This window comes from Abrus precatorius, unplaced genomic scaffold (assembly GCF_003935025.1).
Source record: "Abrus precatorius isolate BTA unplaced genomic scaffold, Abrus_2018 Scaffold10, whole genome shotgun sequence".
Classification (NCBI taxonomy): Eukaryota; Viridiplantae; Streptophyta; class Magnoliopsida; order Fabales; family Fabaceae; genus Abrus; species Abrus precatorius.
The window spans coordinates 35,603,344-35,631,155 of NW_020874292.1; the positions used below are offsets into that span (position 1 = coordinate 35,603,344).

A 27,812-nucleotide genomic window follows, 5' to 3' on the forward strand; every position below is an offset into this window, starting at 1 on the left:
GTTTTGTGAGAAGGTGAAGAACGAGGATTTTGTGAACAACAAAATGTGATTAAGCAAAGTTTTCAGAGTTGGCTTCAGAAGCATGATGAGTAGTCATGACTTGTGTGTATAATCCATTTTTAGTTGGTTTTACAATCATTGGCGTGATCATATCATTTAAGCTACAGACCAATCATACATGTTTGTTATCATTTATGAAGTGTCAAAGTTATAATTAGACGTGTCACATAGTTAAATGTAATTCCTTTTAAACTTGCATTTATGCTTATGAATTTGGGAATAGTAAGCTTCACCTCAATTTCTAATTTGATATAAATAGTAGGGTCTTAAATATCATTACTTTATCATCCTACTTCAATAATATTGATAAAATTTAGGTATGACTATAGATAGAAGTAAGTGTTAAGCATTAAAGTTAACGCAAAATTACTCATGTCATTATTACTTATATGTATATTTTTAAAATATTAACAATAGTGATAAAATCAAGGTATGACTATAGTTAAAAGGTCAAGTGTTGAATATTGAAGTTAATACAAAATCACTCGTGTCATTAATACTTATATCAATTATATATATATATATACATACATATAATAGCGATAAAAATGCTTGTCACTTTTTTATCTATTTATCTACACAAAAAGATGTTTTATTTATTAGACATAATCAAATTGACATGCAGTGAGAATTAGTCTAAGGAGATGTCACTAGGTAATTATTAGAAAGCATGATTTTGTTTTTCATTTTGTCAAAATGATAAAGTTATTGAAGTGGAAGGATAAATAAATGAAATTTTTTTTAATTATAATTAAGAGTGTTTATGGTTCGATAAATTTAATTAACCCAAGAAATTGATCCAAAAATAAACAAGTTGGTTCAATTTTTTTTTTATTTAACTAACTTACAAAGTACCAAAATCTATTATTATTATTATTATTATTATCCACACAAAATAAGGAATTTAGATAATATTGTATTTTTTTTTTTACATCAATTGTGTTGTTAAATAATCTAAAATGTTACTTATTACATTGGTAGTTGTCTTTATCAATTTAAAAGGTTTAAACTAATTTTTCAAATGTTGCATTTGTTTTATTTATTTATTTATTGGACATATGTTTTTCCTAAATATTACATAAATTAAAATTTAAAATTTATAATAAAAAAGTCAAATAGAAAGTAAAATGGAAAATAAACAAAAAATATAACGAAAAATAAAAATAAAGCACAAACAAAAATCATGATCACCTAATCAATTGTTTAAAATACATCAAACAAAATTGATGAACGAACTCATGCCTAATATATTGCCTTCAAGCCTAACTAATTACCCGTGAACAATTAATAGATAGCTTTATATCGACTCCATGAAATTCAACCTTATTTTGTTTGACCTCTCTCCTCTTAGACACTCCCAAATCACTCTTAAACGCTTAACCACACATAAAAATTACCAAAATCATACTACATTAAACGCTATGGTTACATCACCACTATTTAAACATTATTTTAGGGTTAAAATTAAATATAAAAAGAAAAAAAAATAGCATTACCCTGCATTTATCATTAGCCCCAGACCGCATCTTTCATATTTTGATTAAATAGCTTTTAGTGTTGAAGTTGTAAATTTTTTCTTATAAGATTTTCTCTATGATTTCTTTCTTCTTGTTTTGTGGAAGAGTGAGACATCCATCAAAATATTCCTTGCGAAAAGAAGTTCATCTTGGGTGAGATGTCTTTGAAGAGAAATATTTTAATTTGAACTAGGCATCCCAGTGCTTGCGAAGAAACATTATAATTGCTTTGATTTAGGTTAAAATCTTAAGCTTTACTCGAGGACTTGACATAGGTCACAACTAATTGGTAACCAAACAACGATAAATTATGTTCCATATCTTTAATTTTCTCTAAAATTGGTAAATTCTAAAAACATTTTCTTCTCTCTGTCATCTATTTATTTATTCAATTTTTGGAAGCATAGGAGTAAACCTTTCATTATGATTATTTTAAGTAATATGTAAATAGTCTACTTTTTTTAATGTTAAACTTTGGGGTTGTTTGAGAAGAGATTTTTGGAGGAAAAGGAACAAAATGACATTTTTTTAATTTTAAATTACAAAAAGTATATATTATTTATGATGACAAATATATTATTAATACATTAAATTTTTATTAATATATTAATTTATATATTTTATTTTTAAAAAATATTAATTTTAAATATATTTATTTAAAATATAAATCTATGCCCTCTTCTTCAAAATCTCTCTTCCCAAAGTATATGATAGAATGTTATTTTGTGACTAAATTGTGAAATTATTAGTTTGTTGTGTTGATAGACCTATCAATTTATACTTTAAGTAGGCTGATTTTTCTGTGATTATTGTAGGATGTAGTGATAATCTGTCGAGAATATATAGTCATTTATGTTAAACAATGAAGGCGACACACCCGTGCTTAAGTTAGCACACATGTGTATAACTAAGTCTCTCTGTTAAATATTGAAGGTCCAATAAAAGCATTTTCATGTATTATTATAATGGTAGTGAATGAAATTGAAACAAAAAGCTTTGATTTAGAACCATCTCACACTCAAAACTGGTCATTTATATACAGTGTCTTTTGGATAAATGGTTGAAAGGAAGAAGATGCTGACAACTCTATCTTGCACAACAATAATAGGCTAGTGGCAATCTCATTCAAACACAATGATGACTAGCAAAGCGCAGAGCAATGCGATTCAGATCAAGTAGAGGGTGGCTCGCAGGATTCTGACATAAGTGGATGGTAATATCTGGATCAGGGATGCATGGTGGTTGGATTTTGTTTTACAATCTCGAGAAGCACAACATCTAGTTTGGTGTGGTGGTAGTTATAGGTTCTCAAGCTTAGAGCATCAACTCAGCGGTGATGATAAGGCCTTAATGATCACCCTGTGGTGGTCCTTCATGAGGTTCAGCGGTTGGAATGGAATGAGTTTGTATATTTTAGCAATGAAGTAGTGGTTCTTCGAGGAAGCGATTTTGGCTGGTAACATAAGGAGCTTGCAACTTAGGATTGTGGTTAGAAATCACTCTTTAATACTTACTTTACAGAGCATTTAGTAACTACTTCTAAAAGTTAGTCACTTTGTATAACACTTCTTAAATCATTTGTATTTGCTCTCATAAGTCATAACTAACACGAAACTTTTCTCTAACTTCTTTTTTGGCATAATGTTGCATATGAGAATATTGATTTAGTGATGATGAATGTTTGAGATTTAGTCATATAGAATGACTTAAATAAATACTCCCTTCAGCCTTATTTATATATAAGAAACAACTATCACTATTTTTTTTCTTCAAAATATTAAAAATAAATATCTATTTTCCTATGCATTAATTGGTAATCTCTTTCCCTTATCTTATTTATTAAAAGATTTGTATTAAAAAATATACTTACCCATTAACTTGACTATTTATTACCATGACTATTCTTTTAATATGCTATAAATTTATGACACATAATTACTTTTTATTGATATTGATGAATTAGATTTTTGTTTCTAATAAAAAAAATATTCATGATGCAACAATTGAAAAGTAACCATTAATAAAGATACAATGTATTTATGAAGAAATGTAATTCCTTATCAGCAATTTTTGTTAGAACTGTTAACAAAAATTCTTTAAAATTGCTAAAACAAAGTTTTGTTTTGTTTTTTTAAATATTTTCCATAACAATTCTTTTAATAAGGAGTTTTGTTTTAAAAAAATTTCTTATCAATAGTTTCACAGTGAACTACTAATAGAAGGCATTTATGTGGTGTATATTTGTGGTTTGAAAAATAAGCACCGTTATATGTGTGGATTATTAAATGCCAAATATGACAGACATATATGGACAAGAGTGTTTCAACTGGGTTGTCTTCCTCCACTCAATCCTTACCGGTGATGTTAGAGCAGTAAGAAGTAGGTATGATAAGAAGGAGTGATGCATGTAACTTAAAGTAATCTATATTCTAATTAATGAAAAAGTAATAAAATCAGACATTCTTCTAATTAATTAGTATACTCTATATAGTTAAATGTAGAGGGTGTCAAAGTGGCTTTTAGCTCATTAGGTGATCCACGCTGTCTTCTGTTTGAAAATGGGCGATGGTTTGTTTACCAAATCTTTCCTAAACAGGGAACCATGATAATGCCATCCTCATCAGTCAATAATTAACTTACATATAAAGTCAACCGCTACTTACTGCTGCTACCATCTAATCTTTTAATCCTAAAGTTTCAGCAGAGATCCAACAATACATTCACAAATTATGTAAAATTAGGCCACCCCTAAGCCTAAAAATTAAGGAAATGATTAGATATATACCCACGCAAAGTGTATACATTTAATTCAAAATTAAAAAATACACTATACAAGTACAAAAATAAAACCATGGAATGAGGCGTTAGTTACACCTATATGGTGGAACTGCTGAGCGCTCACATTTTATTTCAAACGCTCTGGCGTAACATTATATATGTATTTCTATTTGAAAATTACAAATTTCTTTAAGATTTATTCATCATATTAACTAGATGTGTCGTATACATGTTACTGTACGAAGGGTGATAGCTGTAATGCTCAGTGAAACTTGTCCAATCTTTAAAACTTCAGCTTCAACCAGCTTTTGGTTTATAAAAAATTAACTTGCAAGTGATAAACACGAGGATAACCAAGCAGAAGTTTTGGCAGCAGTAAATACTGAATGAATGTTAATTATATATTAAAATTGTTTATATTAAGCTATTCTTTTATATATATATATATTACGGACAATTACTAAAATAAATTATTTCCTCCATCGGATAAACTTTCGGAAATGCTTCATTGGTGATGACATTTTATTTATTGTTTAAAATTTGCAAAACAAAATTTTCAAATGACCGAAAGGAACAGCAGATAGAACTAATCCTAACCAAGCATGGATGACAATCTCCTCATCCTTGACTCCTTCTTGTGCTAACCCCTCATCTCTCTAACCTTATCGAATTACTTTATGATAAAATTGGCAATAAACATATCTTAAAAAATGTGGGAAAAGTGACAAAAACGTAAACTAAACAAAACTGTTAATGTGGGAAGAAAACAAAGGAAAAGCTTATTGAATATAAAAAAGAGTGTAGAAAGCAGATACATCAAACCGATTGAAAGGCACATGACACAAAAAATGAAAAGAAGACAAGGAAGAAGAATTTAGCATGAGAGCCGGTTTGATTAAGAGACGGCCAGAAGCAACGATCCTTAGCCGGCAATCCCTTATAATTGCCATTTGCCAGCACAATCTATTCTAACCCCATTCTTTTTCCCTCTCTTTAAAACCCTCTTCATTGCTTCATTCTACCACTAAGTCTTTATATTCTTTTCTTTCAATTCCGCCATTAGTATCTCTGCTTCCATGGCCAAACTACAACACACTCAGAAAATCAACGCAAACACTAACAACAACCTAAACCCAACTAACACTGTCACCACCAAGGTCAAACGAACCAGGAGAAGTGTCCCTAGAGATTCCCCACCTCAGCGAAGCTCCATTTACAGAGGAGTCACTCGGTTAGGTCCCTTGTTGCCTTTCTATTCTCTCTCAAGTCTCAGCTAAATATTTGATTTTCATGCTTTCCCGTTACACGTTTTCTCTTATATATTCACTTTTGAGTAAAATTGGTGTTGATTGAACCAAGATCAGGCACCGATGGACAGGCCGATATGAAGCTCATTTGTGGGACAAGAATTGCTGGAATGAGTCACAGAACAAGAAAGGACGACAAGGTTTCATGCCCTTTACTTCATACTAATTACTAGACATCTTGGTATTTTTTCTTTCTATTAATTAGCTATTATACTCAATTTTTTTTTTTTTGTGTGTGTGTTATGGCAATGGTTCTTCACATGCAATTACTTCAGTCTACCTTGGTACGTATTTGTATTGTAAATTATTACAACAAACAAAATCAAAAGAATGATCCAAAGTAATTAATTAAGGATGCTGCGTTTATATATTTAAGGAGCTTATGATGATGAAGAGGCAGCAGCACATGCTTATGATCTAGCAGCATTGAAATACTGGGGTCAAGATACCATTCTTAATTTTCCGGTATTGTGATATTGGTGTTTTCTTAGTGAGTTTTGTGTAATTAAGAAAAAGGAAATAAAACACGGCACGTACATTTTATTTTCAATTGTAGCTATCGAGCTACCAGAATGAACTGAAAGAGATGGAGGGTCAATCGAGGGAGGAGTACATTGGATCATTGAGGAGGTAATGCCCTTCTTCCTTCTTTGATTTGATTAAAGTTATAGCCTTGTATTTACAACTTGTTTTAAAATCAATTACATATAATTTCCAGGAAAAGCAGCGGCTTTTCTCGTGGAGTTTCTAAATACAGAGGCGTTGCAAGGTACTCTATATGTATGCAATTATATATTATCATTTTGTATTTATGTACTTTACGAACTGAAAATCAATTTTTAATGTGCGGATAGCCAATTGACTCTGATTTGCATTGTTCAGACACCATCACAATGGAAGATGGGAGGCTCGGATTGGCAGGGTTTTTGGCAACAAATATCTTTACCTAGGAACTTATGGTAAGCCTTCACTTTGAATTCTCCACCTAGCAACGAAGTAAAGATAAAAATGGTGACACCAATCCTAACTGATTTCTTAACCTAACCTTCAATTACTTATACAAATGATAATGACATATATACATTAATTTAAATGGATATATGTCATTGAATATATCCATTTACTTTGAATTCTCACAGCAACCCAAGAAGAAGCTGCCACAGCATATGACATGGCAGCCATTGAATATCGAGGACTCAACGCCGTTACAAATTTCGACCTAAGCCGTTATATTAAGTGGCTTAAGCCAAATCACAACAATAACAACATAACTAGCTCTAATAATCTTATTGAAGCTAACCCTAATTATAACACCAACTTCACCCCAAACCCTAATCATGAGCAAGGCTTCAAATTCTTCCACCCTCGTGAACAAGAGTCATTCAATAATGGAGAAGACGCTACAGCGACTCAGCCTCGGCCAGCTTCTGCCACGTCAGCCCTAGGACTTTTGCTTCAGTCATCCAAGTTTAAGGAGATGATGGAGATGACATCTACCGCCGATTTGTCGACACCGCCGCCGGAGTCTGAACTGCCGTCGTGCACATTTCCTGATGACATTCAGACGTATTTTGAATGTGAAGATTCTAACAAATATGGAGAAGGGGATGACATCATGTTCAGCGAGCTCAACTCCTTTGTTCCCCCAATGTTCCACTGTGATGATTTTGCGGCTTGATGGCCTGGTGGTTCAATTGCACCTGGAAACAAGAAAGATTGATGCAATTTTCTTGTTGATCCATTTTTCTAATCGATAATGTAGGCTTATTTCTCAGTTTGTGAATATGAAGGAACATTAATTTGTGACGAGAAAAGAAGAAGATTAAACATTTTGGGGAATTGATCTTGCATGTTGTTCATTTGTTGTAGTTGTAAAGAAAATAAGCAATTGTTTTCAGTCTTGTATCGTTTCCTACTTTCCTTAATTAATATTATATCAAATTATTTTGCTTTATGTCTTCCTTTTTAAGATATTTATTATATCAACTCTCTTTCATTTTATCTCATTCATACGATTAACGTCTGAGGAGGAGATATAAGTTATATATATGTCCCATAGTATCTCCCGTCTACGGTATTTAAAAATTTTGGTTGATTTTATTTTCTTTCAAATATAATTTATTTATTTTAGTTTTACATTTCATTTTTCTCTATATTTCAAATATATGTCTTAATTCTCAAACCACAGTATTTTTTAGAATTATCTTATATAAGAGTACTTTTTAAGAGATTTTTTAATCTTTAAAAACATGTCTCTTTAAATTAATCTTATTTAATATAATTATATAATATATCTACAATTTTCTATTTTAAAAATATTTTTATTTAATAGTAAGCGTGTAATGTACAATAAATTTTAACTATAAAATGCATCTATATCAAATTAAAGATTTTTTTTATATAAACCAAAATTTAAAGTTATTATAATCTTATGTAATGCTAATTTTTAAAATTTAAATATTAACGTACTAATAGATAAATTCAATCACAATTTAAATTTTTAATGTTTCTTACAAATTAATTCATTTGTTACGTGGTAATCGGGCATGATATAATAAAATATTTGTTATAAAAATAAAACATTTAATATAAAAATATCTTACATACTATAATTTTATTAAAATAATTATTTTAAAACAGGAGATAAACACCTAATAATAGTAAAATTTTATTAAAAAAATATTTATTATATTTTTTCTTAAAATTTTTTATTTGTAGATACTTAACTCTAAAACTGAAATTAACAAAATCCTTAAAAAAAGAAACGGGGGTGCATGGTGGTCACGTGACTCCAGTGGCTACCGTGGTAACAGTGGTTTCTGTCGATGAAATGGGATACATTATATTATAGCATTACTAAAGAACAGACATGCCTTACGCACCAGGCAATTAGTTTTCCTCTTTATGGTTTTATGCTTTATGGTTGTCATTGCTACCTATCCCTGTTATCATGTTATCGTTAATCAACCAAATATAAAATATTCGCCTTAATGCTCCTTCACTATTAGAAAAATGTGCAGGTGTTCAGGATTCATGTGAACAATGGAGTAAGAAAAAGATTACAAGCAAAACCATACAAATTCTTATATCATGGACTATGCGTTTTTAGCCCAATAACTAAGGCAAGCATCCAAAATTGCTGCACATGAATGAACAGAAACACAGCAAGTTAAGGATCATCAAGGTATAACCTATGCCATGGGTGTTTTATGTAAGTCATCTACACAAACAAACATAATCTTTCAGTTTAAGAAAAGGTTTCTGACAAATTAGCAGAGTATCAAAGTTTGCCTCTTGTCTGTCGATAGTAGACACTGGAGGCTTTGTGTGGATAGTTAATAGTAAACTAATACTAATTCAAAATAAAGTTCATGTTACAAAAGTCCCTAAAACATAACGTTATAACCCTGTATTTTCTCAAGGTTCCCGCAACATCTAACTATTTCTTAATCCCATTGAATTCAACCCAGAAGAGAGTTAATCAGGTTGTGCATTTAACTCCTTACATCTGTTTTCTTCTTGTTCATTTTACACACTTGTACTACGTGTAAGCTCAGAGGATTCTCTCATTTTAATTCCCTCAATGTTTGCTAAGAAAAAGCTAATTTGGGGCGATATCTACTTTTGCAGCATTTGAGCAATCGAAAGAAAACATGCGCATAACTTTCATCCCAGGAGAACTACAAGACCTATGGGATCTTTGGGGCCTAGAAATACTAGTGCTATTGAGTTTCACCATTCAAGTGATCCTCACAGTGTATGGCAGCCGCAGAAAGGACATCCCAGGTATGAGGATAAGGTTCACAGTTTGGTTCAACTATTTGCTGTCTGCATCCCTTGCAAAAATCATCATAGGCAAGCTCACAGTAATACCTGAAAGCGATCCAAGCGAACGCAATATAAGACGCGAACTGAAGGCATTGTTTGCACCATTACTTCTTGTGCAAATTGGAAATCCAGATGCTATAACTGCTTACTCAATTGAAGATAACAGACTAGGACTGAGGCAGTTACTTAGCCTTGTAGTCCAAGTGGGTGTGGTAATTTGGATTATTGTAAAGAGCTGGACACATTCACAACTATCTTATCTCTACCTACCATTGCTTACTTCTGGACTAATCAAGCATGGAGAAGTTGTTTGGGCTCTGAAATCAGCACTTAGTAAAAGATCAGGCATAATCACTATTCAAGAGATTGACCAAGAAGCCAACATGCCTGCTTTATTCAGATTCCTCCCTGAGGATATTCCCAACATTGAGTTGATTTTAAAGGCTTATTATCGCTTTATCTCTTTGAAGCCTCACCGTGAGAACTGGCTCTACCAGCCTCTCTATGAATCTCTCCCCCAAATGTCAATAGATGAGTATGCACCAGAGGACATCTTTAAGATCACAGACGCAGAACTGAGCTTTATGTATGATGTTTTGTACACCAAAGCGCCTATAATCTACACCAAAGCAGGTTGTATTCTTCGTGTCCTTAGTTTTTCCAATTTAGTTCTAACTTTGTGTGGATTTTCAGTTATATTTAGACAAGACTTTTCACGCCATTGGAAAGCGTGTTTTATAGTTGGAGTCTTAGGAGGAGCTGTTCTTATGGAGGCATACCAGATTGCACAGTTACCCTTTTCAGATTGGGCCATAATTCAAATGATCAAGCACCAAAATCTTCCACTTATGATTCCATGCCTGAGAATTCTTGGACCAAGAGCTAGCAATTGGAAAAGGTGGTCAAATACGTTGCCACAGTTCAACTTGCTGAGCTTTTGCATCCATGACAAGCCATTAAAGTGTGGGAAAATTCTAAAATTCAGGGGGATTGAAATGGGGTTGAGGAAGAACAGGTGTAGGACACGCATAAAATTTCCCCATGAATTGAAAGCTATGATGGTTCAAGAAATGAAAGATATTGATGGAGATAGAAGACTAAAGCCCTTCAACCAAAGAGGGGAATGGTCACTTGGAAGGTATGGTTGTGTCAATGATTTAAAATGGAGTGTTAAAAGAGATTTTGACAAGAGCATTACCATATGGCACATTGCAACAGATATATGCTATTATTCAGATGCTCAATGCCACATGGCAGACACCAATGTCGAAATGGTCAAATTAATGTCAAATTATATGATGTACCTTCTAGCTATGCGTCCTCATATGCTGTCCACCACCACTGCTAAGATAACATTTCAACACGCCTGTGACAAGCTCAAGGCTTTGTTGGTACAAAAGAAGGAACAGGGGGTAAAAGATGAAAAGGAAGCGTCCTGGATTTTGAGAATGGAAAGAGTTCCCCATTACTCAAATTCCGAGAGGAAATCAGAAACTGTTGTGACATCAAAATGGCACATGCTAAGGGATGCTCAGAGGCTTGCCAGGAATTTGATGGTTAGAGAGAACAGATGGAAGATCATATGTAGCGTTTGGGTGGAGATGTTGTGCTATGCTTCAGCTAATTGCTCTATAGATTATCATTCTGAACAAATAAGAAGAGGTGGGGGTTTGATAACTCATGCTTGGATTCTGTTAGCCCACAAGACAGATAAATATCATATCAGTGACTAATAGTTGCCTTCTCATGAAATAGGATCCGTATTTTGTAACCCATTATCTACTTTATACCTTTTTTTTTCTATATCTTTCCTAAACGATGCTGCAAATGAAATGGAAAATCTCCCCTTCTGCTTTCTGTTTACCATTTGTACCATTTATTATCAATTTTATAAAAAATATAAAAACAGTTTATTATAAATCATATTAATAATTTAAAAATACTTGGACAAATGGAAATAGAGAAGAAAAAAACTAGAAAGTAGTCAATTAAATAATATGTACGCAAACAAATTAAATGTAAAAAGTAAGAGAGATGAAATGATGAGATGAGAGTCAGAATAATATTGAGAGACTACTATAAATGATTAAAATAAAAATGCAGCTGAGCAGAGTTTTCCAAGCAAGATCGTGCACCATTTTCAATTCAATCATATATACCACTTTTCCACTTTGGCCATCACCGGCAGTTTTGGAGAAGAGAAAGGTTCATTAACATTTATTTACTCAATCAAGGCCTAGGCAGGGGAATGATTGCAATTTGCAATGAGTAAGATTAATTACTCAGAATCACTCCATCACTTATAGTGCCACCTCTCTTTAATTTTATTTTCAAAATTACTAACCTCAGTTATTAGGCTGAATCAAATCGATTAACGATAAAATGTTTAGAATTTCATATGAGGTTTTAATTGAAGTATTCAAGTAATATTTTCAAACAGCGTACTCTGAAAAGATGTCTTAACGCTGAACTATTTTCAACAGTGCTCCTAGAATACAATTTATAGTTGATTTTGGTGTGTTGTTGAAAGTTGCATATACTAACGTTGGTGTCCTGTGTGTGCATCGGAATGGCCATATGATTTTATATTGTAGAGTGCTTTATAGAATTATTATATAATATTTATTTGTCATTGATTTACTCTGACCCATTTTTAAAATGCAAATATGCAATGCAATGATTATGGCAAATAATGAATGACACACTTATATTGCTTATATTGAAGTAAGATCAAAATTCGAAAAGATCGACCAAAAACATGATATCTCTTGTTTACACATTTTCTCAAGTTGTTTTCATAACTTTGATTATTATCACCATTTTGTTAAACACGTGTGCGACAGTAACATCACATTGTCAATTGAGTCAATTCTCTTTTCATTGTGTTATTTCTAGTTTCTTCTTTTCTCCAATCAGTTTGTCTTATCTGAAATTGTAGATTTCCATGGCAGCCCTCCTTATTAACCATGATGATGCATTCCATGATTATATGAAATTGGAAGTTAATTTTCACTTTAATGACTACTTCAAGTTATGAGAATGATTTATTGACAAATCAAAGTTACTTTCTAATATAACATTTTATAGATTGTTGTCATATTTTTTAGTCTGTTGAAAGCTTAATCTCAAGTTGTTGGAAGAGATGGATGTGTCCCTTTTCTCTTAAATTTCATAGATGAATAAATATGTCTTGATCTAGTAAGTATTAGAAACTAAAATAGAAAAAAAATTATAAAACAAAAGTAAATTTTAATCATTTTATTGGAATTAAAATATATTTAATATTTGTTAACAATATATTTACGTAGAACTTTGTTAACTAAATTAGTAATTAATAAAGACTGATATTAACAATAAGGACTAATTCTAAAATATTTTATATTAACTAAGGACTAAAACAGAAAAAAAAAGACTAAAATAAATTTCATTAATTTTATACAAATTTTAAACATATTTAACTCATTAAAAATTAATAAAAAAATGAGTTTAAAAAAAATCATGTTAGCATAGATTAAAAATTATATGAATGCGATATTATAAATTTTAATGAAAAGCTTCTATTTTAATTTGTAATTATTATTTTTATTACTCATTAGTAATTTTTTTAATAAGTTTTATAAAGACGTACTTGCATAAAATAAAAATTATATATATAATTTTTAATTTAATGTAATATTATAGCAGTTAAAAAGATTAAATTATTTAGAATTATAGTGTAATAGAAAGTGTCAAGTGTGAAGTATCTATCCCATGGCGTCCAGCTTATTTAAAGGCTAAAAACCTAACCATTGTCCCCTTCATAAATTAAGTTACTGTCCCTCTCCTATGAGACGTGCAAATGCTACTTCAAAAGGTCTCACATTAATGTCATTATGCGAATGAAAGCTTCACTGGGAAGCGTTGCTGAATATATATAATACACAAAATGAACGGTGCATTACCAACGGTTCAATAAAAAATCTTGTGAGAGATGATCATAAAGATATTTCTAATTATATAACAAAGTAAGAAACTAAAGAAGCTTTCCAATGAGTTTTTCTGAAAGAGGAAGTGGATTGCGACTGCAAAATGAACGGCCACTTTTGCTTTTGATTCACAATTTATAATGCAATTAAAAAAGAATTGGGCTGTCATATCCACAGACATCTTGAAAAATGCACCCAAAACAATGGTAATGTTCCCCTTGACTTGTATTATACTTTTTATAAAACAAAACTCATTGGGATTGCATATTTTAAAGGTTTTCATGGCCAAGAACTAGAAGATGCTTCATCAGAAACATGCTCGGATTCTCTATCAGCAAGGTATGTCTAAGTTTCAATTGCCAAAACTTTCCACCTCTTTAGCCTAGAAACAAAGAAAATAGTTTCCCTTTCCTCTTGCTCCCAATTTGTTCCAATTAATTAACTGGCTTTGAAGAATGAAGATAACGAGAAAAGTAGTTGATATCTAATGCCTCTTCTTCAATTCTGAGCATCTTTTGGTAAATTACACGTTCAACATCATATTTTGGGTGAAAGAACTCACTGTTGTCCAACATTCTGTGTTTAAATAAACCATCTTAGTTTAACTACGGTAAAAAAAATTAATTTTTATTGAACATATAATATATAACACTTTTCGATATTTTTTTTAAATTTTTAACAAAAAATTAGTATTTTTAGATATTTATATTTAAAAGACGAAGTCAACATTTTTTTTAAATAAGATTATTTTATTATTAAAATCTCACAAGTTTCTTACAGTGATGTTTTCTTGCATTTGTGATTATTTCGAAGATTACAGCTTCTCAATCAGAATCATCTGATCAGAGATTCGAGTATTGAACCTTGTATTGGATTAGGAGCTGTCCTACTCTCTCTTCAGGTACCTCTCTCTCCCTCCTTTCCTTCTCCCACAGATTTTTTTCTCTGAAATGTGACTTTTCCTCGGACATTCTGTGTCCCATACTGTGTTCTCTGTCGTGATAGTCTCGAACCAAAACATTGATCTCAGTAAAGCTTCATGTACTGTTAGGTTGATTGTACCCCCTTTCACTTTGACACGAAACGTGGCAAATTTTCATCACTTTCCAGCTACCCGTGTAAAATCAACATGCTCAGAATTCAGACAAAATAAAACTACACATGAAAAATTATGTCTAGCTGGAGTTTATCGATGAAAATAATTGAGATGCAAATGCAAATATCGCACACCCACCAATTTGTAAATTTCCTTAACGGTCCAAAATAATAGTAGGAGAGAAAGATACATTGAAATTAATCCAATGCTAATGTGATTAATTGGCATTATGTTTGCATACATGTAAAAGTGCACCGCAGCTACCAAAAAGGGAAATTCCTCTTACATGTTATAAGGTTAAGGGTCACATAACTTTTTTTCTTCTGTTAAGATGGAAACGAAAAATCCGGGTTCCTTTTGCGCATACCCTTTAGTTCTTTACTTTATGATCAAATGACCTTTTTTGGTCATGTGATCAAATGACTTAAGTACCCTGTTCAGTGTTCACTGTTGCCAGTGATGTATCTTTGATTGATTATTATATTGTTATACTATACGTATCCTAGCTTTATTAACTTGGGTTATCTAAGTTTTTTAATCTTATTGCTATGGAGGAAGGGTAGTACTAATATTTGATCAGCGGGTCAAACATGCAAAGGGCTGTTTGAATATAAAGTTAATTTCGTTTTCTGCAACCATCAAGCTTGCATCGGAAAGGGTGCAGAAATGATCATAGCCAATTGATTAATTTGGAAAATTATACGAAGTTAAGTCAATAGAAAATCAAATAGGCATAAAATCAGAATCTCAAAAGGTGGTTATGTAATGCAAGGGATTGTGTCCTGAGCTCTGCCTAACCATCCTTAAACGAATGGTAAAAAGAACCCTTTTTTTTATGGTTTGGTGGTCGTCTCGATAAATTTAATATCGGTTTTTGTGCTTGTTTCCTCAGGTTGAAATCTAAGGCTTTCAAATTTGTTGAGAACAAATGAGCAAGATAAGCCTACGTACAATGGATTCCATTTCTCTAAAAGCGTAAAAATATAAAAGTGAAAAAAAAGTAACAATTTATTAATAGTTTATTTAAAATTAATTATATTTATAAAATTTTTCAATTTAAATTAATAATAAATAAGTTTTTATTGTTTTATTTTGCAAATCTCTTTACTTTAGATAAACTCAGTTTATGAGTAAAAATTTGAGTGTTCTAAAATGAAAGGACGTATAAAGGGATAAAATAATAATATATTAACTGTTGATTTAAAATTAATTACATTAAAAAAATATGAATTCAAATAAATACAAATAAGGTCTTACTTTTTTACTTGAACATTTTTTGATTTTAGAAAAATTAAATTATTTCTATTTAAGGAAAAATGTAATATTTTTATCATAATTAATGAAATTTGTAAATAATGATGACAGTTGTTTGCATCATAAAAGTTACACAGTTTCTTCTCTAACAGAAATAAAAAAAAACATAAAAGAATTCGTACATAGAAAGACATGCATCCCTATCAATTTTAGAGATAAAGGTGAATTTATTTATATAACATAAAGAAGGCTTTCGCATAAATGTTGAATCATTCATTACTTATAGTTTAAAATATGATTATTAAATGAAATGAAGAGGGTATGATTAAATACAGTAATGTTTTAAGAAAATGAACATAAAGTGTAATATAGGGAAATAGCTAGCCGACTAATGCGACTGAAGGGAGATGAGAAGAAGAAAAAAAGCAAAAATGTTGGGAAGATTATTATAAAATGGTTTTGAAGGTCAATGAATGAATATTGGAAGACAATGAGAGGGTGAAAGTCAAAAGTAGAGGGAACTTTTGAAGAAGGGTAGGAGTGGAATTAGAGTAAATAATGAAGGGTAGGGAGGGAAAAAGGAGGGGCAGAGGTTGCTTGCGCAAATGAAGCTAATTTGGTCGAAAAAAGGAAAGGATATGAGATGAGGGAATGTGGTGGTTAAGGCGAAGAAGGAAGCAGATTTATCTCATTATGTCCTAAAGCTCTACTCAAACGCACCCCACCATTCATTTCCTCATTTTCTTCTTTGCTTACATTCACTGGGCCATGTTGTTATTATCAATTGCACTCACCACACCCTCTCCTCATCAACACCATCTTTTTCAAACATAGACAATTCTTGCCTTTCATGCAACCCTTTTCTGCTTCTTTTCTTTTTCATTTTCATTTTTATTGACAAAATAAGCTCCCACGACCCCACCCTTTGGTCCCTTCCCATTTTGTCTTCAAATGCTGCTGTAAAGTTTTAGTTTTTCTTTTTTGGGTCATATATATTTCATGATACCATTGCGTAGGTGGTGTTCCTTGTGGTGGCTGCAGCTCAAGCTCAAGCTCAAGCTCAAGCTGAGGCAAATGGGACAGTGGAATATGGTGCTCAGGCTTGTTGCTGTCAGACCCTACTGGATCGAAGAATACAGTCTTTGACATGAAAATCTTTCTCACCCAAACCGGGTTTCTTTGCATTTGTGAAGGATGGGATAGTTGTAGCTTAAATTCTGCTTCTCAACTCCAATTCTTGCCAGTGTTCTTCTTCCTCACCTGATTTCCTTGTTGATCGTGGTGCTGATGCTGGTGATATTGGCTAGACGGCTCAATCTGTTAGCTCAGTGATAGCATTGCTTTCTTCTTTTTCTACTTTATCTTTTTGTTTTTAGGGGTTATTTAACCGATGTCAATTTGCAAGGAGTGGATTTTAATTAATTTCAAATCAAATATTGATTTCTCACAGCTTCTTTTTTTTTTATTGTGATCTCTGTTCGCTGATAGCTCTTTTGGGTTCTGGTAATTTTGTGCTTTTCTTTCTGCATCTTGAATTGAAAGGTAATTTCTTGCGAAAGGAAAGGGTGGAAGAAGACGTATCTTCATTTCAACATTGGTTTCTGCATATTGCAGTAAATGGGGAATGCAGCCAATACTGAGGGATTTCGGTCAGTGATCTTTTAACGTTGCAGCCCCTTACACTATACAAATTTCCATACTTCATTCTTTCTTTTTACTTCCATTTTTGCTCATTTTATTTCTCTTTCTTTTATTAAATTATTTATTATTATTATTATTATCTTTTACTCAAGTTTATATAGAGAGTGAAAATTTTAGAGTTAAATATATTTTCGTTTTCATATTTTAGTAATGTTTTGTTCTAGTTAATCTGAATGGATTGTTTTTCTTTCTATTCTTATGTTTTTGCAAATTGTGTTTTTGTTCCCTTCGTTAAGGTGGTCCAATAAAAAATTGATAAATGACAAATTTTTTATGAATTATATCAATCAAGAAAGACTAAAATAAAAATTTATAAAAAATAAAAAAAGATATTTAAATAGACTAAATTTAAAAAATTATTAAATTATAAGGAATAAAATCAGGTTTAAGCCAAAAAATTTATCACCTTAAAACAAATCCTTCAACATCCGACCACTGTCTTGTTACCGTTTTAATCTGTTTTACACAGTTTTGTTAGTTTTTATGGGGAGTTATGTAGCCTGTAATATTAAAACAAGGAAACTTATATAATTTAGTGTGTATTTAAGGATAAAAATTTTGTAAACATGAATTTAATATATAAGTTATAATTAATAGTATTAAAATAAATAGAAATTTATAATTACTTAAATGTGCACTTAAAAATAATATTAGAACGACAATAGTTATACACTTCAGTGAAGTGTATCTAGTTTTGGATGGAAAGAAAATTAAAAAAAGAATATAAAGTAATTATAAAATATACACGTATGAAGTTTTATCTACGATACACACACAAAAATAAATAAATAAACGTTTTAGCAAGTTGGCAAAGTTGAGTATCAATGCTATGAAAGGTGAGTTAATACTTGTCACCTAATGACTTCCCCAAACTCTGCATAATCTAAAATTAAGCCCATTATGTATTGGGCCTATGTTTCCAAAGAGCAGACTCTGGTTCTATCATTGGGCCTCTGATCTACGAACTCTTGAAAAAATATTTTGAGGTGCAGATAAATTTCCTCCTCAAATGCTGTCACTGTACACTAAAATGTGTCAGCTTTTCTTCATTCTTCTTTATCATACAAACCAAGTGAAGAAAGCAATATTCTTGTCCCCATCTTTGACACACCACATATCAAAATGCTACACATGATACATTTTGGTGTCTGGACCTATCTGGTTAGGTGCCATATACGCTTCTTATAATAATTTTAATGTTCCATCTATTTATCATGATAATTTGTTGTTAAACTACATTAAAATAATTAATAATTTCATAATGATATTATTTATATAAAAACTTAATGAAATAACATTATTGTGGTTAAAAAGTCCAGAGTAAGAGTTAAAACAAATTCTTACATAATAAAAATAACAGTAAAGATTTACCCAAGTCCATACCATACCCTAATTAGGGCACTATAATAGAAGCATTCTATTCCACGACGCCAGAGAGTGGAACTCCCGCGCCCACTCTTTGACTTACCAACGCCAAACATCATATGCAGAGCACAATCACAACCTTGAAACAGTGCAAGGACAGTCTAAGGTCCATAACTATATTATTTTACTACCAACAAGTAATTTCTAAGGTAGAGGACAATTTTTTTAATATTTAATTTGAATCAATTTTTCCAGTGACTCTATTATCTTTTTAAGGCTAATAAATGTCAAATTAAATTCACTTTTATTAGAGCCAACCAGTGCATTATATGGACCAATATAGATTATTAAAACTAAACCGATCCAGCATTATATTGTCTTCTAAGCGTTCTTTTATCAGATAGATCAATTTCCTTTCGTTCCCGAAAATAAATAAGGTAAGCCATTGTTTTGGAATGAAAACTGTATTGAGGTTTGTAAACTTAAGAGATATAAAAAGGATGGAGAATAGAAGAAAAGAAATATTATTGATAAATAACAATTGTTGCTTTTTATTAATTTGTTACAAATACGTATTTATAATTATTTATGTGAATACAAATAAAAATACATTTTAATTGTATAGGTACAAAATAGGCTCTCTTTATACATATTTGGATAATGAGTTCCAATCTTGAAACATGTTACGTATAACAAGTAACAAATATTCTTTCAGCTTCTGATAATGAGTTCCAATCTTTGTTGAGGATGTATTTAGTGAAGGCTTAAAAGCTGGTCGCCTATGCCAAGTTGAACTTATAAGTGACTTTTCAAGATGAATGTTTAAGATATCTTGAAACTTTGTCTTACTGCAATTAACGTCCCTCCTCCTGTAGTGTTATAGAGCTAGCGCCACTTGCTCAGTCTTTTTATATTTACTAAACTATTGAAGTCATACTTTTTTGCTGTTTTTCCTGTTGACTTGAACACTAATTTGTGTATTTGCGTAATAGCAGTGTTTCTGTTGGATTAGACTGCTTTTGAATTTTTATTTTTTTTATATATATTTTTATAGATGTTTAAAACAGCCTACACACTCAACGCCAAAACGAAATATGAGAAGTTAAACTAGTTCTTTTCCATTTAGCAAAAGCCAAAGAAGGCAAGAAAGTGCAGCTATTTGTTTGGGAAAGACCCGCCTGTGAGAGTTAAGGTGGAAAGAAAAATATTTCTTTACTTTCGGTGATTCTTTATTGGCTCATTCTTTGAGAAAATAAAATGGAGAAGACCAGCTATTGTGTGTTTTTTGGTCAATGCGTGTTATCCTACTCAAAAGTCAGAGTTCTAAAGAACGAAAAGGATACACCTAACTGGTACAAAAGTATTTTAACATCCTAAAATCCAAGAATTAGATCAATGAACTGATATTACTTTCCATAATATTCGGTTTCATTTATTACCGTCCTCATATTGCTAACCTTTGAGGATTCACGTGCTAGCCAAGTAGTCCTACCAAAAATAATCTATACTCTAACTACGATCATGTGAATAATTTTTTAAATTCTTAAATTTAAAAAGTTATTTTATTCTTTCTTATACAATTCTTTTAATATTTTAAAGATTAGAGGATATTAATATATATATATATATATATATTTTAATTAAATCACCAATTTTACTATTTATTAATATAAAATTAATAATCACAATTGTTTTAAAAGAATGTATCAAACTCTCTTAATCATAGAGTAAATTTTACTGTTTAATTTTACGTAAACATTTAGACAGTCTTTTGCATAAATAGAATCCCAATGTCACTCCAACAAAAGGTCTACAAAAAATTGGTTTAAATCTCAGTTTGTTTTTTAAATTTTAAAAGTTTGATGTGCTTCTATTTTTATAATTCTAATTTTTAGGCCATTGTCATTGTCTATAAAATCAAAGGGCAAATCCATAATCCAGAGAAGCAGAAAAAGTCAAGAGCCCTAGAATGGATTTCTTCCTAATTAATACGATGTTACAACTCATATGCATACAAAAGGAAAACAAAACATACGCACATTTTTATGGTCTTCAATTTCTCACCAATCAATTTTTACAACACAAAAAATATATAAAGAGTTTTCCCTTTTTTTTTTTTAATACTTCCTTCCACTCTTGTTAAATGAATAGTTGAACATGGGATGCATGAGCATGCGAGGTCAAAAAGAAAAAGGCAAAAGAAAAAACCCTAATTCTTAAAATAATGCTCATAATAACCACAAAAACCCTAGAATTTGAGAGTGATCTCACTCCCAGTGCTCTCTTCCCCATCTTGCTCTCTAAGTGCAGCCAACCCTATCTTTTCTCCTTTGTTCTCTCCACTCTCTCCTTTCCAACTACTACTCTCTGACTTCCCATCCTCTATGCTTTCTGAGCAGTCACCGCCCCGAACATCGGATTCCGGTGAGCACCCAATCTGCGGCACCGTCTTGTACATGTGAAGATGGTGGTGTGGCGGCAACGGTAACAACGACGGAGACGGAGTAGCACTGTAGAACTCTTGGGGTACTGGGGTGGCCGCACAATAGTGTGGTGGTGGCGCATGTGAGGTAGGGTGGGTGGCATATATTGCTGAACCACCAGTATTGGCATACTCCGGTGGTACCCAAATTCCTCCAAGGACTACAAGCTGGGGTGTGGGTGCTCCATTTTGTATGCTTGGACTGGGTCTTCTTGTGTGAAGCCTATATTTCTGTGAACAAAAATAACATCAGAAACATTATGAGAGGTGAAAGACCGAGACAAAAAAAAGGCACAAGAAAAAATAAAGTTGGTTTCGAAATGCACAATATATGCATTATACGCAGAGTGCTACTACACTGTCCACAAGGCAATAATAATAGTACAACAACAAAGTGGCTCTTTCATTCCTGTCTGTATGTGTACGATCGCAGAGAGAGAAATACCTGGAGATGGCTTTTAACTTCATCATTGGTCAAACCATCAACCTTCATCAACTCCCTAATCTGTTTTGGGGTGGCTACTGTAAAGTGACCAAAAATTAAAAAACAAAAATATAGTGATTGAAGTAATGATTATATATACCGTTTAAGTCAGGAATACATTACTGATTATAAAGTATACATACCGATAATGTGAAGATAAAACTAGTTAGGTGTAATATTATACTTTTTTAATTTATATTAACTTTTTAACTTGATAATTCATGGTAATAAAAATGGAAATATATTATTTTTATTGGAAAAATTATATAAAATATCTGCACGGAAATTTTGTTTTAAGATGTAATAGTTTTGTTTTGGATAAATGGTTTTCAAAATAATCATTTTCCCTAAATCTATTTGTATTCTTCGAAAATATAGTATTTTTTTTAATTAACCATTTTTAAAAATTTAATTTACTTTTAATGCTTAAAATTCATAAAATAGATCACCTGCGGTAAATGACTAAAAACATGTTTTTATTAAAATTACAAAATAAAACTAAAATTGAAGTTATGTTTGATGACCAAAAACTAAAAAAAAAATTCTTGGTCGCTGGAAATTGATGATACCTTGTGATCCACCGAGCATTTGAAGAGCGTGAACAAATCGGCGGTGCAAGTCCGGTGACCAGCACCTTCTTGCTTTCCTTTGTGTTTGGCCACCGGTGTTGATTATTGTGGTGACAGTAGGATTTGTGGTTTGTGCCTCAGATACAACTGCAGCACTTTTTCCCTGTTCAACAACCCCTCCACAGTTCTTCTCTGCCTTTTCACATTTCTTGTCCTCCATTTCTTTCTCAGAAGGACCCCTTAATCCTTGGCACGAGTTTCTTTCTTTTGAGAATGGTAGGAATGCTCCTCCGTTCTTATGTTTGTTGTTTAGTGCTTGCTTAGGGCTTACGCTAAACCCAATATCAGCTTCTTTTGGAGATGTGATTGTGGATTGTGGTTTGGTTCCTTCGCTTGCTTGGCTCCATAGTTGAACCGATGTCATCCAATTTGCCTTATCACAAATGTTTGATGCCTTTTCATGAGACTGAATAATTTCTTGCGAGTTTGAATGCTTCATTGGTATGAATTCTTCCAGAACCGGCCTTGTGCCTTGATTTGATCTGAAGGCCTGAAGTTGCTGCCTTGAAGCCTCCACAGCTAAGCAAAAATAGAATATTCAAAGAAATTAAGATTGAAACTTTGTATTCAAAGGATAAAATTTTAATTTTTATATTTCTGCACATTTCTTACATTTATTTTTTTTATCTCTCTTCTACCACTATCACTTCATTTAATCATTTATTTTCTCTCCCTTTTTCTGTTTTTTTCTTCCTTTTTTCCTCTTCCTTCGCCCATTTAAAATTTAAAAAAATAGACAAATGATTGTTTATGTACTGTATACTAAACAACAACAGCATTAATGATGATAAAGAATAGGAAGCTCTAAGCTCTCACTTTTGTGTGAGAAAGGAAAAGCAAAAGAAGACTTACTAGAAAGAAAAAACAGGAGGAAGAAAAACATAGAAGACCATAATTATAAAGTTATTATTTGGAAGATCAAGAAAAGAAAAAAAAGAAAGATGAATATACTGAGTTTGATATAATATACAATAAGAACATTTTCATCATGTGTTGATGAAATTTTAAGGTTTAGGATATTTCGTGTCTTAATAAGCTCATTGGAATTTGGAACATTGTCAATTATTATGTTTGATATGCATATTTTATAAAACGATGATGATTGATTTTAAGGTGTACCGTTGGTAAGGAGTTGCATGCAAAGAGGAAGCTCGCGCTTGAAGGCATCAATCTTGAGACGTTCTTCCTCTAAGCGAGAAAGGAATTCTTCGAGCTTGTAGGTTTGATCTGTTTGATCAGCAAATGACTTCAGCAACGTGGAATAGCTACGAGGCTCGCAATCCATGCTTAATTCTGCTTGTGATGCCATTCTTTTTAGTTGTAATTGAAGATAACTAGCCACTGAGACTATAGCACTGTTTAAGATGATATGTTGTTCATGCCTAAATTGAAAGCATGTAGGAACAAACAAGAGGAAAAGAGGGTGTTCGGCCTCTTCCTTTCTAATTCTTGTGGGAGGGAGAGAGAGAAAAGGGATGTTATGTTGTTTGTGAGCACAAGGAAGATCGAGGGAGGATCGTCTTCTTTTTAGGAGTGAGTTCAATGGAATAAAGCAATGTTTAGGAGAGAGAAAGACAAAAGAAAAAATAAAGCAGGGGGTAAAGGAGAGGGATATGTAACTTCCTTCAAAGAACCAATATAGAAAGTTTATAAAAGAAATAAAAATGCTACGAGAGAAGGAATCAGAGGATCTGACAACAGAGAGTCTTGTGCTTAGAGCCTGGTTTTTAGAAACTTTGAGTGTTATTGCATCAATTCAAAAGACGATTCCTTTTCTTACTGTTACCTTTCATTTTTTATACTTCTTTCTTTCTTTCCACCCTTGTTGTATACCTCCTTTATTTTCGCTTTCTATTGATATGAGTTATTACTAATCAGACTCAGATTCTGGTGCAATTTTCAATCAAACTTCACAAAGAATGCGCTATCTTTTTTTTTTTTTTTGTTTTATTTTTCTTTTCACATGAGATTTAATTTTCATGCTTTATTAATAGAGAAACACTAACAATATATTTTTAATTATTAATTAAAATTTATAAAAAAAACTACAAAATAGTTTTAACCACCCAACACCATGAAACAACGAAATACAGATGGAATATGGAATATAGTTTTTCACCAAAAAAAAGTTAAAAATGGTTTCATATGCTACAGCTAAAGCTCGTGTTTAAGGAGTGACGAGAATGGCATCCTTCAAGCCAAATGTTGGCGATGAGTTAGGCAACGTAGTACTTGTGGTTGTCCTTACCAGTGTATGGAATTGCTGTTAGAGCAGGTTTTAATGATTCCACCATGATTAATTAATATCAACCACTATGAGCTGTGAGAGCATATACCATCAACATAATTTTCACCACCACATTGAATAAAGAGAAAGTGAAAAAGATGGAGAGGGAAAGCACATATTCAAATAGGTTTTAGTATCAATCCACCTTGCAACTTTCTTTGAGTCCAAAAGTTACATAATTTGATTGCATTAAGAGAGAAGAGGAGTATCTACTTCAATAAAATTGAGACATTCATCACATAGAATAAAATATTTGCGTCCAAGCAAGGAATATCTTAGTTTTAATTCTGTGACTCTAAATTAAGGGAACACAACTCACGAAGCTTAAAGAGGGCAAGGAAAAACAATTCACCTCCCCAAAAGAGTGATAAAGGATACTAAGAGCGGAGAATCTTCTTCTGCTACTTTAGTGAAGTGGGTATGAAGCTAAAAAGATTCCCCTTTACAATGTAAACGAATTTTGGCTCCTTTGGTTCAATAGTCATCAGATTTTAATATGTCTGTGTTTCATTATAATTTTAAGGTTTAAACATATTTTTATTTTTGTAAATTTTATGAGTTTTATTTTTTGTACTTATATTTTATTCTATTTTCTTTTCTTACTCTTTTAAACTTTAATTTGCTTTTAGGTGATTAACGTTAACTTTCTGTAAGATAGTTGTGCACTTATTGTTAGATGCCCAATCAAGTTTTGCTACACATTCTAACTCATCATGCATGTTTAAAAAATTATACAAAGAACTTGTCACAATTAGAGTCGGGGTAAGACTACAAATAAAACAAGAAGAAAGTAACAAACTTCATTATAGTTTACTTAAGAAAAATATTAAAAAGATATTTGAATTTAGGAATCAATTACAAGCCAGAAGTTACTAATATCCTACGTATTGTCCATTTTAAAACGATAACTCAAATTAATTAGCCAAACATAATAACTTTAAAATATTTATTTAATCTCTTAAAATAGAATGCATAAATAAAAAAAATAATTATAAAACAAATTTAATTATATAAAAAATGATTTTAGTTTAACAAGAGATTCCCTAGTGTACCAGAGAATCTAAAGTCTTGTCAATCTTTATAAAGTAAGTGTGTTCATTTTATAGCAACAAGAACAAAATTTTATCTTGTTAAGTAAGCATATTGATTATATGATATTATTGAGTGGGACAAAAATTAAATTTTTAGAGATATTTTTTCTATTATGAATTGATAAATGTAAATCTGTGATAGAGCTTAGTTGAGTATTTGGTAGCTAAGTTAATGATTATCTAAGAGTATTGAAAATTGTTATAATATTTTAAAAATTATAAAAAAGTATATATTAATAGTAATTTTAAAATTATTTTGAATTGAAATTCTTAATTGAAGTAGTGCTTAGCGGCATTTACAAACTGCAACAGCATTGTAGCACAGCACAGGGGCCAAGAAGTGTGTAACATGGTGAGTTAAATGAAAGGGAAGTTAAAATAGGATAAGGAAAAGAGAAGCAGAGTGAGAGAGAAAAGATATGATTCTGAATTAAAAATGAAAAAGGGAAAGGTAAGTGTGCGTACCAAAGAGAGTGCATCAAATTCCCTGTCCATGCAATATTCAACGGTTCGTTGCTTTCCAACTTCACTCTTCTCGTTCAAGCTTTGCTACCACATACCTTTCAAGTCCCAAATCGTGACTCTGAATATCCCTTTTGTCTGGTAATGTACAGTGACGCGAGGGGGAAGAATATTCCTCTCTTCTGCTATTCCGCATCCCTATATATCCCTTTCTTCCCACAACACAACAAGAAACAAACATTCAACACTCATTATTCTTTTAACAATTCTTTCAAGTCCACCCTAATTTCAGACCTATTTACTAATAGGCCCGGCCCATGATTCTGGATTGAATAGTCCAACTAATAGGCCCATTTTACACACCTCATGTCTCCCTCAATGATCCCTTTACTTGTGCACTGTTCGCAACCAACATTATCCCATTTCAAATTCTACTCTCTTGTTTTTCACCGTGAGAGCTATCGTCTGCAACCAACGCTTGTCTCGTTCTTATGCTTTATTTTTATATATGATTTAGCATTGTTCATTGATTTAATGTGTTACAATTGATTTCAAATTCTAATTACAAATGATCATTGTTTTATTAAAAAAATCGTGTGTGTATATATATATATATAAAGGTTGATAATCTCTGCTTAATGCTTATATTTAGCAAAAGTGGATCTTCTAGTTGGTAGGAGGGTACGACAATGAGGTGGTCTATGTTTAGAGCAGTCCCCCACAACACAAAGTACTCTTAGCTTTGTTATTGCTCTCTTTTCTTAAGCTGAGAAATGATGAGCAATGTTGAGAAAGGCCAAGGAATTGAGTTAATCAATGTCAAGAAAGAAAAGCTTTTACAAATCCAGATTTAATTCAAAGCATGACATATCCAAGAATGATTGCAAACATGATATCGATTGCCACTTTCCAGATACTGAGAGTGATTGCACATATATTGGTTTGCTCGGTGTAAATCATAACACTAAAATAACCTATGATTGAATCAGGACAAAAAGATAAGTAACTTTAGCATTTGTCTTGTAATATAAACAAGTACACGTTACGTTCCTCTCACACACGCTCTCTCTCTCGTGCGTTAATACATGTTGCTGGTGGGACAATATTCTTTACTTGGATTTAAAATATTTCCATCCTTTTTAGAAAAAAAAAATTACATCCCCTAAGAGAAAAATCTATCATTAAGTGTGTATTTAATTTTTCCATGTAATAGTGTCTTACAGACATTTGGATCAACGCAAACATGGGTCAAGGCGTGTGTCTTTGGAAGCATAAACAATTAAAGACCCAGGCAAATATGGATTGTGAGAAGGGTAATTGTTTACCACTTGTATGAATGAGCAAAGATTTGGAATGCAATTGGATTCTCTTCTTTTATGGTAGTGGTACTTCCATGCCATGAAACTTGCAGTAGAGTAAGATACTTATAAAGATACTTGCATGTTCAAGTGGGTGTTTTGCTAGAGTAACAATATCTGAAAATGAAATGCATAATATCAAGTCAGT

At 31.8% G+C, this 27,812-nt stretch overlaps 3 protein-coding genes across 4 annotated transcripts; 2 read left to right on the forward strand and 1 right to left on the reverse strand.

The window, feature by feature from the left end:
* The first annotated feature begins 5,431 nt into the window (after window positions 1–5,431).
* Window positions 5,432–7,347, forward strand: LOC113852377 (AP2-like ethylene-responsive transcription factor At1g16060). Its single transcript, XM_027482601.1, has 8 exons — window positions 5,432–5,586; window positions 5,720–5,802; window positions 5,938–5,946; window positions 6,039–6,127; window positions 6,219–6,292; window positions 6,381–6,431; window positions 6,545–6,621; window positions 6,802–7,347. Exons 1-8 carry the CDS (start codon window positions 5,432–5,434, stop codon window positions 7,338–7,340), a joined length of 1,077 nt encoding a protein of 358 aa, XP_027338402.1. The 3' UTR covers window positions 7,341–7,347.
* Window positions 7,348–8,676: 1,329 nt separating this feature from the next.
* On the forward strand, window positions 8,677–11,242 carry LOC113873809. 2 transcript variants are annotated; one of them, XM_027512138.1, is made up of 2 exons: window positions 8,677–8,873; window positions 9,293–11,242. In XM_027512138.1, exons 1-2 carry the CDS (start codon window positions 8,861–8,863, stop codon window positions 11,221–11,223), a joined length of 1,944 nt encoding a protein of 647 aa, XP_027367939.1. In that variant the 5' UTR covers window positions 8,677–8,860; the 3' UTR covers window positions 11,224–11,242. The 2 variants fall into 2 exon arrangements, with proteins under 2 accessions (XP_027367939.1, XP_027367947.1); XM_027512146.1 differs by having other exon boundaries at window positions 8,677–8,846.
* Window positions 11,243–20,982: 9,740 nt separating this feature from the next.
* On the reverse strand, window positions 20,983–23,914 carry LOC113852900 (myb family transcription factor EFM-like). Its single transcript, XM_027483296.1, has 4 exons — window positions 23,586–23,914; window positions 22,407–22,985; window positions 21,799–21,875; window positions 20,983–21,584 (listed from the first exon to the last, which is right to left on the reverse strand). The coding sequence occupies exons 1-4, from the start codon at window positions 23,773–23,775 to the stop codon at window positions 21,120–21,122; spliced, it is 1,311 nt and encodes a 436-aa protein (XP_027339097.1). The 5' UTR covers window positions 23,776–23,914; the 3' UTR covers window positions 20,983–21,119.
* Window positions 23,915–27,812: the final 3,898 nt, after the last annotated feature.

What these genes read in the sequence shown, in the direction of transcription:
- LOC113852377 (XM_027482601.1), top strand. Translation starts at nt 5,432, where the DNA reads ATGGCCAAACTACAACACACTCAGAAAATCAACGCAAACACTAACAAC. An exon ending in ATACCATTCTTAATTTTCCG is followed by an intron (nt 6,128 to 6,218) that starts GTATTGTGATAT and finishes TTTCAATTGTAG; the next exon opens with CTATCGAGCTACCAGAATGA. An exon ending in TCTTTACCTAGGAACTTATG is followed by an intron (nt 6,622 to 6,801) that starts GTAAGCCTTCAC and finishes GAATTCTCACAG; the next exon opens with CAACCCAAGAAGAAGCTGCC.
- LOC113852900 (XM_027483296.1), bottom strand. Translation starts at nt 23,775, where the DNA reads ATGGCATCACAAGCAGAATTAAGCATGGATTGCGAGCCTCGTAGCTAT. An exon ending in AATGCTCGGTGGATCACAAG is followed by an intron (nt 21,876 to 22,406) that starts GTATCATCAATT and finishes GTCACTTTACAG; the next exon opens with TAGCCACCCCAAAACAGATT. An exon ending in AAGTTAAAAGCCATCTCCAG is followed by an intron (nt 21,585 to 21,798) that starts GTATTTCTCTCT and finishes TTTTGTTCACAG; the next exon opens with AAATATAGGCTTCACACAAG.